This window comes from Gorilla gorilla, chromosome 4, assembly GCF_029281585.2.
Source record: "Gorilla gorilla gorilla isolate KB3781 chromosome 4, NHGRI_mGorGor1-v2.1_pri, whole genome shotgun sequence".
Lineage (NCBI taxonomy): Eukaryota > Metazoa > Chordata > Mammalia > Primates > Hominidae > Gorilla > Gorilla gorilla.
Window position 1 is genome coordinate 23,120,366 of NC_073228.2, and position 13,335 is coordinate 23,133,700.

Here is a 13,335-nt window from a genome sequence, read left to right on the forward strand (position 1 = left end):
CACAATAAGAACTTGTGTATCTAAACATAGCAAAAGATAGAGTAAAAATAGGCATAAAAGATAAAAAATGATACACCTGTATAGGGCACTTACCATGAACGCAGCTTGCAAGACTCGATGTAGCTCTGGGTGACCATCAGTGAGACAGTGGTGAGTGAACGCGAAGGCCTGGGACATTACTGTACATGACTTTTATAAACACTGTACACTTAGGCTACACTAAATTTACTTTTAAAATTTATTTAATAATAAATTAACCTTAGTGTTCTGTAACTTTATAAACTTCTAAAATTTTTTTAACTTTTTAACTTTTTTGTAGTAACACATAACTTAAAATACAAACACATTGTATGGCTGTACAAAAATATTTTCTTTTTTCATATCCATATTCTATAAGCTATTTTCTATTTCTAAAATTATTCATTTACTTTTTCTACTTAACATTTTTTATTAAAAACTGAGACACAAACACACACATTAGCTGAGGCCTACACAGAGTCAGGATTATCAACATCACTGCCTTCCATCTCCACATCTTGTCCCACTGGAAGGTCTTCGGGGCAATGACACATGTGGAGCTGTCATCTCCTGTGATAGCAATGCCTTCTTCTTTTTTTTGTTTATTTTTTATTTTTTTAATTTTTTAATTATACTTTAAGTTTTAGGGTACATGTGCACATTGTGCAGGTTAGTTACATATGTATACATGTGCCATGGTGGTGCGCTGCACCCACTAACTCGTCATCTAGCATTAGGTATATCTCCCGATGCTATCCCTCCCCCCTCCCCCCACCCCACAACAGTCCCAGAGTGTGATATTCCCCTTCCTGTGTCCATGTGATCTCATTGTTCAATTCCCACCTATGAGTGAGAATATGCGGTGTTTGGTTTTTTGTTCTTGCAATAGTTTACTGAGAATGATGATTTCCAATTTCACCCACGTCCCTACAAAGGACATGAACTCATCATTTTTGATGGCTGCATAGTATTCCATGGTGTATATGTGCCACATTTTCTTAATCCAGTCTATCATAGATGGACATTTGGGTTGGTTCCAAGTCTTTGCTATTGTGAATAATGCCGCAATAAACATACGTGTGCATGTGTCTTTATAGCAGCATGATTTATAGTCCTTTGGGTATATACCCAGTAATGGGATGGCTGGGTCAAATGGTATTTCCAGTTCTAGATCCCTGTGCAATGCCTTCTTCTGAAACACCTCCCGAAGGACCTGCCTGAGGCTTTTTTACAGTTAACTTTTTTATAAGTAGAAGTAGTACACTCTAAAATAATGATAAAAAGTATAGTATGGTATAGTATAGTGTATACATAAACTAGTAACATAGTCATTTATCATTATCAAGTATTGTGTACTATAGATAATTGCATACTTTTTTATGATTGGCAGCACAGTAAGTTTGGTTACACCAGCATCCCGACAAACACATGAGTAATATGTTATGCTATAATGTCATCATGGCTGTGATGTCTCTAAGCAATAGAATTTTTCAGCTCCATTATAAGCTTATGGGGTCACTGTCATATATGTAGTCCATTATTGATTATGACATCATTATGTGGCCCATGACTGTGTATAGGAAATTCCTAAACTCCAATAGCAAAAAAAACTAATAACCCAATTAAGAATGTGCTAAGGACTTGAATAGACATTTCTCCAAAGAAGATATGCAAATGAACACATATATGAAAAACTGTTAAATGTCATTAGTCATCAGGGAAATGCAAATCAAAACCACAATAAGATATCACCTCATATCTGTTAGGATGGTGCTATCGTTTGAGTGTCCCCTCCAAAACTCATGTGGGAATTTAATTACCATTTTGATGGTATTAAAAGGTAGGACCAGGTGGGACCTTTAAGAGATTATTAGGTCATGAAAGCTCTGCCCTCATGAGTGGATTAATCTATTCAAGGATTGATGGGTTATCTCGGGAGTAAGTTAGTTATCTTGGGAGTGGGTCTGTTATAAAAGCCAGTTTGGCTGTCTCTTGAGTGCCCCTCCCACCCTATAATGCCATCTGCCAAGCTATGACACAGCAAGAAAACCCTCACCAGATGTATCCCCTCAATCTGTAACTTCCCAGCCTCCAGAATAATAAGAAATAAATTATTTTTATTATAAATTGCCCAGTCTGTGGTATAGTGTCATAGCAACAAAAAACTGGACTAAGATGGATGGCTATTCCCCCCAAAAAAATAACTGTTGCTAAGGAGGTGGAGAAATTGGAATGCTTGCACACTTTTGGTAGAAATGCAAAATGGTGCAGCCACTATGGAAAACAATATGGTAGATTCTCAAAATATCAAAAATAGAACTATCTTACATCCTAGCAATTGCATTTCTGGGTATGTATCCAAAAGAACTGAAATCAGGATCTCAAAGAGATACCTGCACCCACATTTTCATTGCAGCACTATTCTTAATAGCCAAGATGTGTAAACAGTCTAAGTGTTCACTGAGAGATAAATGGATAAAGTAAATGTGTTAAGTACATGTAATGAAATACTATCTGACCTTGAAAAGAAATTCTGCAACATGTGACAGCACAGATGAACCTTGAGGACTTTACGCTGAGTGAACTAAATCAGTCACATAAAGACAAACTCTGCATGATTCTACTTATAAGATATCTAAAATAGTCAAATTCATATAATCAAATAGTACTAGGGGCTGGGGAGAGAAGAATATGAGGAGTTACTCATCATAGATGTAAAATTTTAGTTAAGCAAGATGAATAAGCTCTAGAAATCTTCTGTACATCATTATACTCTCTTTTGTCCCACTGAACCTGCAGCTGGAATCACCCCAAACACAGTGGCAGGGGAGTTTCCACAAGAGAGTTCCCCAAACTGTCCCAAGATGGGGCCGGTTGGGATTCCAAAAACAGAACTAAGTCCACGGTGATCAGTCCAAATCATTTATCAGGGCAACTTCCTTACAGAGTGGGCTGCAGCAATTTTCGAGATGAACAGTGAGAGAAAAGGGGTGTTCTACCTAGGCATGTCTACAGTGAGGGGTCAGGTTATGGAGTTTTTATGAAGGTTTAAGGAATTTGGCACAGGGTCGGGGTTAGTTGTTTTGGACAACAATCTGAATAGCTTTATCTGTTCCTGGGAATGTTCAAGGCCCTAGCTTGGGTTCAAACCAGCTGGGAAAGACCTTCTGTTGGCCAGATCACAGAGCAGCCAAGACCCTCTGATTTTTGGTCAGAACAGAGAAAAATGTGAAGGAAACTGGGGGACCCTACATACTCATAGTCAACAGTACTGGATTGTTCACTTCGAAATTTGTTAACAGGGTAGATCTCATGTTAAATGTTCCTAACACCATTTTTTAAAAGAAAAAAAAAGACCAGAGAGATGACTGCCATCAGTTCACATTTGGCACAGGTGGTATCACTCTTCTTACCTCTCCTTTTCTCTCAGGTACTCCTCTCTGATGGTTTATAAGTTGCCAATGGAAGATGTGCAACCTTTAGCCCAAGCTTTCTTCAAATTAGAGAAGGGTAAGAAGTATGACTTTGAAGTACGACCCTGGAAAGAAGATAATTTCAAATCATAAAATAATCACCCTTATGACAAAAATGAAATGTGACAAAATGCATTACATTTTAAAGTTACAGTCTCAAATTGAATTTTAGGAAGACCCAAACCAAGGAGATAGAGGGATTCTCTGTGTCTATGCCAGGGGATAATGAGAGTGATTTTTTTCACTTTTGCTTTGTGGGGTTTTGTCATGTATTTTTGCACATATGTTGGTACAACCTAAGTCAAAACTCAGTTATATATGCATTTAAGAAAACTTTCTTTTGAAACATCTATGCATACATATTTAAAATTAAATTTTTCCATGGACCGGCATATTATTTTACTGTCTTAGGCTGTATATTAAGAAACTGACTCCTGTCTAGTCATTGAAACAATCTCCTCACATCTGTCACATTTTAGAACTAACTGCCCTGCATCTGTCATCACAGGTTCATGTTTTCCTTGCAATTTTAGCTCATTAACTCTGCTACTCTGAACTGTGCTAGTCAGAACTCCCTCGCTATATTGTTTTCATTGTCACTGCTCAGTGATAAATCTTTGCTTGCTTATCCTCTGCCCTAAGGAAGAGATTCAGATCTTCTAGTTCTAGAGGAATTGTCTAACTTGCTAGAGCATCAGGAATTGTCTGATTCTCTCCTTGAGAGCATCTGTGGCCACAGTAATGCATCTTCTTTTCATTCTCTGATGTATGTGAGCTCTCCAACTTCCTGGGCCACGTGGTCATTCACAGCACTCTCCAGGTTGGCATTAAGCCCAGTACTGACCTGAAACTTTTGGTGGCATATTTCCAATCTGCTGAGCTCCTATTAGAGCTCTAACCGCCTCTCCCAGTCTATTTTGGTCAAAAGAACAGTTCCTAACCCAATCAGAGGAAGCTGCAATGGTTTTTGGTTAGAGGTCCGTGAAGATACCTGCTCTCTAAAAAGGCTCACAAATCCTTCTCCATAATCTTCTGATACAAGCCTTTTCAAAATGTGTCTGCCTTCCACCTCTTTCTGTGCTGAATGTGCAAAAACCCACTGGCCCACAGGCAAGAAAGAAAGCTTACTCAGTAGCATTTTCTCCTTTAAATACAGTTTGCAAAAACTGCACAACATACAAGCATAATTCAAGTGCTTTTTCTCCCAAACCTAAGTAAATGCATTGGTGTATTCTTAACTGAACGATGTACTTAAGACATGAATGAATATTACCTTAACCTATTTAAGATTTTTTTAAAATATATCATTTGTACTATATGCTGATTTATGAGACCTCTAGATATGAAATATATGAACTAATACGTGTTCATCCCTATGCAGTTAAACAGAGCTTTGACCTAGAGGAGTACAGCCTCTCACAGTCTACCCTGGAGCAGGTGGGTCATTTTTAGTGATTCGTATCATCCATGGTGTATGTGTATAATGCATTCCCTTGGAGCTGCAGAGGCAGCACGGCATTGTTCTCCTCTCTTTCTTTCTTTCCTCCCTTTCAGGTTTTCCTGGAGCTCTCCAAGGAGCAGGAGCTGGGTGATTTTGAGGAGGATTTTGATCCCTCAGTGAAGTGGAAGCTCCTCCCCCAGGAAGAGCCTTAAAACCCCAAATTCTGTGTTCCTGTTTAAACCCGTGGTTTTTTTTTAATACATTTATTTTTATAGCATCAATGTTCTATTTTTAGAAACTATATTATAAGTACAGAAATAGTTCTCCGTGTGTTGGGAGGAGGAGGTTCGGGTGCTGGGTAAGTGCCATGTCAGTGTGGACAGAGGCATTTGACTAAGCCAACCTCCTCTCACAGCCTCTGTATCTCTGCAGGCCATCCTGGTTCCATTGTTCTGTATAATACTGAATAAATAACTTTACTTTTATATGATCGTATATGTTTCTGGATAAGATAAACAAATTTTGTTTAAATTTTTTTAATAAAAATCTTAAAACACTTTTTTCTAACCTAGACTGAGAAATTAATATGTTTACTTTTCTAGGTGTATGATACTTTGTAAAGTTGATATTTTCCTAAGAATTTAACATGTCAAATTTTTGAAATAGATTTAAGTGTGCTTCTTATTGCTAAAAATACTAAATGTCATGGGTCATAGTATCTGATATCAATATCATTGATGATGTAGGCATAAATGGAAAACCAAAACCCTACTATTTCAAATATATTGTACTTTTTTATTTCTGTAAGCCAACTGTGTGCCATTTTCACTGGACTTTTAAATCTAGACTTTAGTGTTGTCTAGATTGTAATTGATCTTTTGTGGATATTTGTCACTTGGTTTCAGAAAGTTCACAAATGTAGCAACAGCTCACATGACTGAGTAGGTAGAAAATGTGAAATAAATCTCATATATGTAGTTTTGAAATACGTTTTCTATTTCATGTGTCTTTTTCTTAACTCGGTGTCCTCCTGCTTACAAATTTCATTAAAAATATTTTCTAATATAAGCATAATTACTGGACTTTAAGACCATCAAAATAGGATTTTCTGCTAAACTAATATTTAGGCCAATGTTTGTGATATTAGCCTAATTATTACTCTTGTTTACCAAGTATAATAATGAAACACCAACTCCACATACTTCCTGGTACTGCACTCCTTCATGTTTACAACCAGAAAACCAGACAGTTAACATAGAAAAGAATACTCATATTTCTATTTGCTTGGGCTTAAGTTTGCCTATCTAATTCAACTTTTGTGTTATACAGAAATATGCTGGGATTTGGAATCCCACGAAATATAAGTCTTATTTTTTAGATATGCATTTGGAGTAAATCCTACAACCTTGTCAAGCCTTAGTGTACTCCATTGCTGCTAGTTGGGGTGGATTTCACAGGAATTAAACCCTTCTCATTTTTAGATATGCAAATCTGTGTTCAAAGAGGATAAGTAACTTAACCAAGATCACTAACTGGTGATTAGCCCATCCAGCATTCAACAACATCTGACACCAAAGCCCATGTTTTTCCCACTACCTCAAGCTGACTCAAGCACTTATTGATAACTTAATTCAGAAGGCAGTGGACACAGAAAACCAAGAAGCTTCTTGATGTGCTTACAATTTAATCAGAAGTGAAATTACACATACTTAGTAGAAAGCAAAAAGATAACGATAATCAAATGTTACATGGCATGCTATCAACAAAGGTACTGTCTACAAAAATTAAGAAGATCCATTTTGAACTAAGGCTATCCAATGAAGATGTTTATGAGTGAAAAGGAATTTAACCTTCATTTTAAAGAAAACTTTGAATTCATAAGGGGAAAAAAGAACAACAACATTCTAAGCAAGAAAACTGAAGAGCATCAATATACAGGGTACTTCACCATTGATAGTTAGGATTGCTTACTCTAGCTGTGTTACTAAGCTAAAGAAGAAGACATGGTTTTTATGTTAGTGGAGTTTTCATCCAGACTATGAGAAAATGTTGAAATTAATATTATAATTGCATGTATTTCTTGAGCAAAGAAGTTTATTCTTTTGTTGAGTCATTCCTGGAAAAGGTACATAATTAAATACTTAATGTAACAACAATATATTTTGGCTAACAGTCTCTCTCAAATAAGTGAGTGACTCTGGAGATCCTTGGACTAAAAAAAAATTTATCTGTGCTTTGTGTGCTGCCCCTCATGTATAGATTCAAATTGCTCTCTTGAACGCACATGAAAAACCAATGATCACCTTTATTCTCCATAGTCTTCATAATATTGGTTCTCAAAATATAGTTCATGTGCCAATATCATCACCATATGTGGGAACTTGCTAAAAATGCAAAATCCAGAGGTTCACACAGAATTACTGAATTAGTAACTCTGGAGATGGGACCCAGCAATCTGTATTTAACAAGCCCTCCAGGTAATGCTGATGCATGCTAAATTTGAGAACCACTAGATTATAGCCCATGGCTCCTTTTGTGAATATCAAGTAAAAATGCAATACTCTATAATCAATATGACCTTCTTAAAATTGTTAAGAATAAGAATGACTATTCTTATTGATGGCAAAGTACATTGAGAGAAGGTTAAGAGTAATGGATACCATTCAGGACATAGGCATGGGCAAGGACTTCATGTCTAAAACACCAAAAGCAATGGCAACAAAAGACAAAATTGACAAATGGGATCTAATTAAACTAAAGAGCTTCTGTACAGCAAAAGAAACTACCATAAGAGTGAACAGGCAACCTACAAAATGGGAGAAAATTTTTGCAACCTACTCATCTGACAAAGGGCTAATATCCAGACTCTACAATGAACTCAAACAAATTTACAAGGAAAAAACAAACAACCCCATCAAAAAGTGGGCGAAGGACATGAACAGACACTTCTCAAAAGAAGACATTTATGCAGCCAAAAAACACATGAAAAAATGCTCACCATCACTGGCCATCAGAGAAATGCAAATCAAAACCACAATGAGATACCATCTCACACCAGTTAGAATGGCAATCATTAAAAAGTCAGGAAACAACAGGTGCTGGAGAGGATGTGGAGAAATAGGAACACTTTTACACTGTTGGTGGGACTGTAAACTAGTTCAACCATTGTGGAATTCAATGTGGCGATTCCTCAGGGATCTAGAACTAGAAATCCCATTTGACCCAGCCATCCCTTTACTGGGTGTATACCCAAAGGACTATAAATCATGCTGCTATAAAGACACATGCACACGTATGTTTATTGCGGCACTATTCACAATAGCAAAGACTTGGAACCAACCCAAATGTCCAACAATGATAGACTGGATTAAGAAAATGTGGCACATATACACCATGGAATACTATGCAGCCATAAAAAATGATGAGTTCATGTCCTTTGTAGGGACATGGATGAAATTGGAAATCATCATTCTCAGTAAACTATTGCAAGAACGAAAAACCGAACACTGCATATTCTCACTCATAGGTGGGAATTGAACAATGAGATCACATGGACACAGGAAGGGGAACATCACACTCTGGGGACTGTTGTGGGGTGGGGGGATGGGGGAGGGATAGCTTTGGGAGATATACCTAATGCTAGATGATGAGTTAGTGGGTGCAGCACACCAGCATGGCACATGTATACATAAGTAACTAACCTGCACAATGTGCACATGTACCCTAAAACTTAAAATATAATAATAAAAGAAAAAAAAATAAGTACCCCCCCCAAAAAAAAGAGTAATGGCTACTCAGTATCATTAAAAATATCTATAAAGCAATTATTGAAAATGGAAGCTATGTATGTATGCATTATTGCTAAATAAAAGGTGATGATATTTTTGTGGAAATAAATTGTACCCATTTATTCCTTCCATTTTTAACATTCAGAAGAATTCATCACTGGGTTTTAGAGGATGAATATTTTTATTACAGTGTAATTTATATACAATAAAAGTCAGCAATTTTAAATGTATAATTTGATGAGTTTTGACAAACACACACTGATATATATTTTTTGACAAATATATGCATTTGACAAATATATGCATTTGTCAAAACTCATCAAATTGTGTGTGTGTGTGTGTATATATATATATAGGATTTATATATATATCATCCAATGCCTCAATTGTGGTATACAACTTTGCCATTTGCAACAAAAGTTCTCTCACACCCTTTGCTGACAATTCCGTCCTCTCACCATTGTTTGCATTATTTAATTTGTATGTAAACAGATCTCACTAGGCATCTCAGAGTGCAAACACTCGGTGTTAACTATGCGTATCTATATAGATGCGCTTTTTAAAATGTGTGTTCCGCTGTTGTTTTAGTGTTCTGTAAATGTCAATTGGGATAAAGTCATTGACACTGTCATTTAGACTTTCTATATCTCTTTTTAGATCTGATTATTCTGTCAGCTACTTAGAGTGTGTGTTAAAGTCTCCATCCACGTTTGTGGATTTATCTGCTTATCCTTATTTTTCTTCATAGATTTTGTCTCACATATTTTCACAATGTTATTAGGCAAATATACATTTAAAATTGTTATATCTTCCTAATGCACAGACCCTTTTATCATTTGTAGTGTCCCTCCTAATCCTGAAGTCTATTTTTAATATTAACATAGTTACTGCAGCTTTCTCCTGGCTATCTTGTTCATGGTATATCTTTTTCCATGTGTTTACCTTTAGTCTATTTGTGTCTTTGTAGTTCAAATGTATCTCTTGTACACAGCATATACTTAGTTCTTGCTTTTATATCAAGTATGAGGCTTTATCTTCTGATCGGAATGTTAAGTTCATTTACATTTAATGTAGTTATTGATAGGATTGTATCATTTATATTTGTGTCTCTTTTTTCAGATATTGTAGTTATTACTATTGCCTTGTTTTTTCCTATCTTGCCTTTTACTGGCATTCAATTTTAATTTTTCTATTGGCTTTCTAGCAGCTTCTCTTCACATACATTTTAGTGGCTGCTCTGGGAATTACAACACATATTAAATTTATGCTAATCTATATAGAGTTGATACTGACTTTCTTCTTGCATAATAAAGAACCTCTGTGATGGTATATTTCAATTTATTCCCATCCTTGCACCACATTTTGTTACATATCTCAACTATGTACATTATAAAAACCAACAATATAATGTTATGTTTTGCTTTAAAAAGCCATATTATATCAACAAAATTAAGGAAACAAAGAAAATATGCATCATTTATTTTATTTGCTTATATTTTTACAATGCCTGGTGTTCTTTGTTTCTCCCTAAAGAACTGAAATGCCATCTAGTCTCATTTACCTTCAGATGAAATAATGTCCTTTAAGTTTTTGTTTTGTTTTATAGCAGGTCTGTTGGCAATAAATTATTATTTCAGTTTCCATTTATCTGAAAATGTAATTTTTTCCAATTTCACATTTGAATAGTAGGTAGGCTGGATATCAAGTATCTGATTCACAGTTTCTTTTTTTTCTTTCAGCACTTTGAATATGTTATCCCAGAGTCATAAATCCTTCTTATATACTGATAAGATTTATACCTATTTCAAAAGAGCTAAACTTTTACTGGTTTAAATTCTAATATCACTATCTTGAATAGTATGGATATCATATGGACAGTGAATCTTAAAATACCATACTTGTGTGTGTGTGTGTTTGTGTGTGTGTGTGTTTGTGTGTGTGTGTGTGTGTTTGTGTGTGTGTGGTGTGTGTTAAACTAGCATTTAACACTGGTGTGTATTTGAATCTGTCAAATTTTGAAATTTGCATTGGCTATTCTTTTTAAAAATAAGACCACAGTTTCTACTGTATCTTGAGGCTATTTAGGACCAATAATAGTAAAATTATTGTCATTGCCATATACCTTCTCTAAGAGATACAACCAAGTGGATTCTCTCTTAAGCCTGAAGTTCATAAAGTTTCCATTAGCCCATTTTGCTTCCAAGCATTTATTAAACACTTTTTGGAGAACTCAATATGAATTGGATATAGTTCTGCTTTTTGAAATGCTTGTAATCAAATTAGGAAGAGAAAATATAAACACTTGGGAAGATTAAAGAATATTTATAAGTACACAATTAGAGCTAGTTTGCTGGTTTAATCAATCTTCTACCAAAATGTAAACAAAGAAAACACCACATCATGATTAAGGCAGTAAAAAGTGGTGGAAAGCAGAAACACTTCTTAGAACAATCCTCTAAAAGTACAAGATACATGATCATCTACATGTGTAAAACATAATTAAGCAAGATTTTCTGAGTCAGGGAGATGATGGTCTGAGCTTTCTCTGCCAGTTTTGTGCACACCTTTCCTTCTGGGAAACAATAGATGACTAAAATTCACTTTCTTCCTGCAGTAAATGCTGCTGAATGGCACAGTGATTAAGATCTTGACCTAAATTTAATCTGGGATCTGCCATTTATCATCTACACAGACTTTGTTTCATTACCCGGAAAATGGAAATATCAGTACCCACTTCAGAGGGTGACCATAGCAACCAAAAATGACAAAAGCAATACCAGCACCAAGCAGCTGCCTGGCTGTTCCCAGAACTCCAAGTTCTCTCACCTCCTGGATGGTTCCCTTCCTGCTCCTATTCCCTCAATTCTTCCGTGACACATCAAAATGTACCTGTTTTTTCTTTCTTTTTTTTTTTTTTTTACTTCATTTCCCAAGGGCCAACTGAGATGTCTGCAAATAATGCACTAAACAAATTTCTTTCAATAGAAGAATTCATGCTGTCATCCAAAGAAACAGTACAAACTAGCTCAATCTTTGTTATCTGAAAGTACTTGGGAGGTCAGTGGGAGAGATATCCCAGGGCAGGCAGAGTTTCAGCACCAAAAAGGATTTTTATTCAGCCTAAGGATCCAACTAGCATTGATACCACAGACACCCACATTTTTGGGAAAATGAGACTGACAACTGTGTCAAATGAGCTTATGTTTTGTACCTGCTCTTTTGCAAGGAAAACCCTGCCCAACTCTTCACGTGGCTTTATGTGAGCCCAAGATCTGGTGCTGTTGTCACCTGATATATCTGCAAAGGAAATCCATTATTACAAACCTAGAACCACACAGAGCATGGTGAACCGTAAAAAGTTGATGACTGACTGGCAGATATTTACATTTCAGAGGCCAGTGAGAAAACTGGAACTGAAAACATTATATTACTCCCAACATGTCATAACTAGTTATATTTATAGGCCACAAAAGGCAGGAAACATATTGCTGCATGAAAGGTAATTCCTTTTGCTTCTTATGGCCAATCTTATACTATCCTTCTTTTTCTTCTCATAGTCTATAAAATTATTTTAACTTCTCTTTGTTTTCTTTTTACTCTGTGTAGACACTATACCAAATTGTATTTGAAAGATACGTTCAATTAAAATTAATTTATTGGCATGGAAGAAACAATTCTGATGCCTAATGAACCAACTCTTCACTTTTCTTTTTTTTTTTTTTTTGAGATGGAGTTTCGCTCTTGTTGCCCAGGCTGGAGTGCAATGGCGCGATCTCGGCTCACCGCAACTTCCGACTCCTGCCTCAGCCTCCCGAGTAGCTGGGATTACAGGCATGCGCCACCACACCCAGCTAATTTTTTTGTATTTTTAGTAGAGACAGGGTTTCTCCATGTTGGTCAGGCTGGTCTGGAACTGCCGACCTCAGGTGATCCGCCCGCCTCGGCCTCCCAAAGTCCTGGATTACAAGCATGAGCCACTGTGCCCGGCCAACTCTTCACTTTTCAACCAGGTAAACTAGGGTCAAGGAAATATGGTTTCTTTCTCTCTGTTCTGGGCTCCTGCTTATTCCAGTTTCTGTGCTTTAAATTGCTTTTCTGCTTTCTTACCTCTCCTTCTCTCTAGGCCTGTGCAAATTTCAAATTTCAACGAAGTCTTTTAAAGACTTTATTGAATTAAAACTATAGGGGAGGATTTTTCCTGCAATTAAAAAAATATGTACAATCGTCTAAGATCCCAGAGAGGCCAAGAAATACATTGAACAAGAGATGCTAAAGAGAACAGGGAAGATATGCAGTGCCTTTAAGTGGTGGGAACTGAGTGTCTCAAGAGACATCCTTTTTCTCCTTCAATAAGGAGACCATTACCAGCTGTGAAAGGATTGAGGGAAGAAATTAAACCATCACCACCACACAGTAGAGGGCAAATAGCAAGATTTTGAAAGATGAGAGGCTTAATGTTCTTTTTATAAATTCCAGAATGTCCTTACTCTTTTTTTTTTGATAATTTAAAATTTGTGTTCTGATCCTTCCCCTCACAACTAAGAAAAATACAGATGAGACCTACAGGAAGACCTCGAAGATATTGTAGGTTTCATTCCAGATCACCGCAATAAAG

General features: G+C 36.3%; 1 protein-coding gene and 1 long non-coding RNA gene across 4 annotated transcripts in view; one reads left to right on the plus strand and one right to left on the minus strand.

Moving 5' to 3' along the window:
- The window catches only part of ABCA8 (ATP binding cassette subfamily A member 8), an 87,882-nt gene extending 81,964 nt beyond the window's left edge, over positions 1-5,918 (plus strand). For all 3 annotated transcript variants that reach the window (XM_019028250.4, XM_055386982.2, XM_055386983.2), the window contains 3 exons: positions 3,449-3,528; positions 4,873-4,928; positions 5,046-5,918. In XM_019028250.4, the coding sequence (XP_018883795.4) occupies positions 3,449-3,528; positions 4,873-4,928; positions 5,046-5,144 (235 nt within the window). In that variant the 3' untranslated portion in view covers positions 5,145-5,918. The remainder of the gene's footprint in view (positions 1-3,448; positions 3,529-4,872; positions 4,929-5,045) is intronic.
- The window catches only part of LOC134758501 (uncharacterized), a 283,706-nt gene continuing 271,016 nt past the window's right edge, over positions 646-13,335 (minus strand). Inside the window, exon 3 of the long non-coding RNA XR_010133735.1 lies at positions 646-3,556. This is a non-coding gene — a long non-coding RNA (uncharacterized lncRNA). The remainder of the gene's footprint in view (positions 3,557-13,335) is intronic.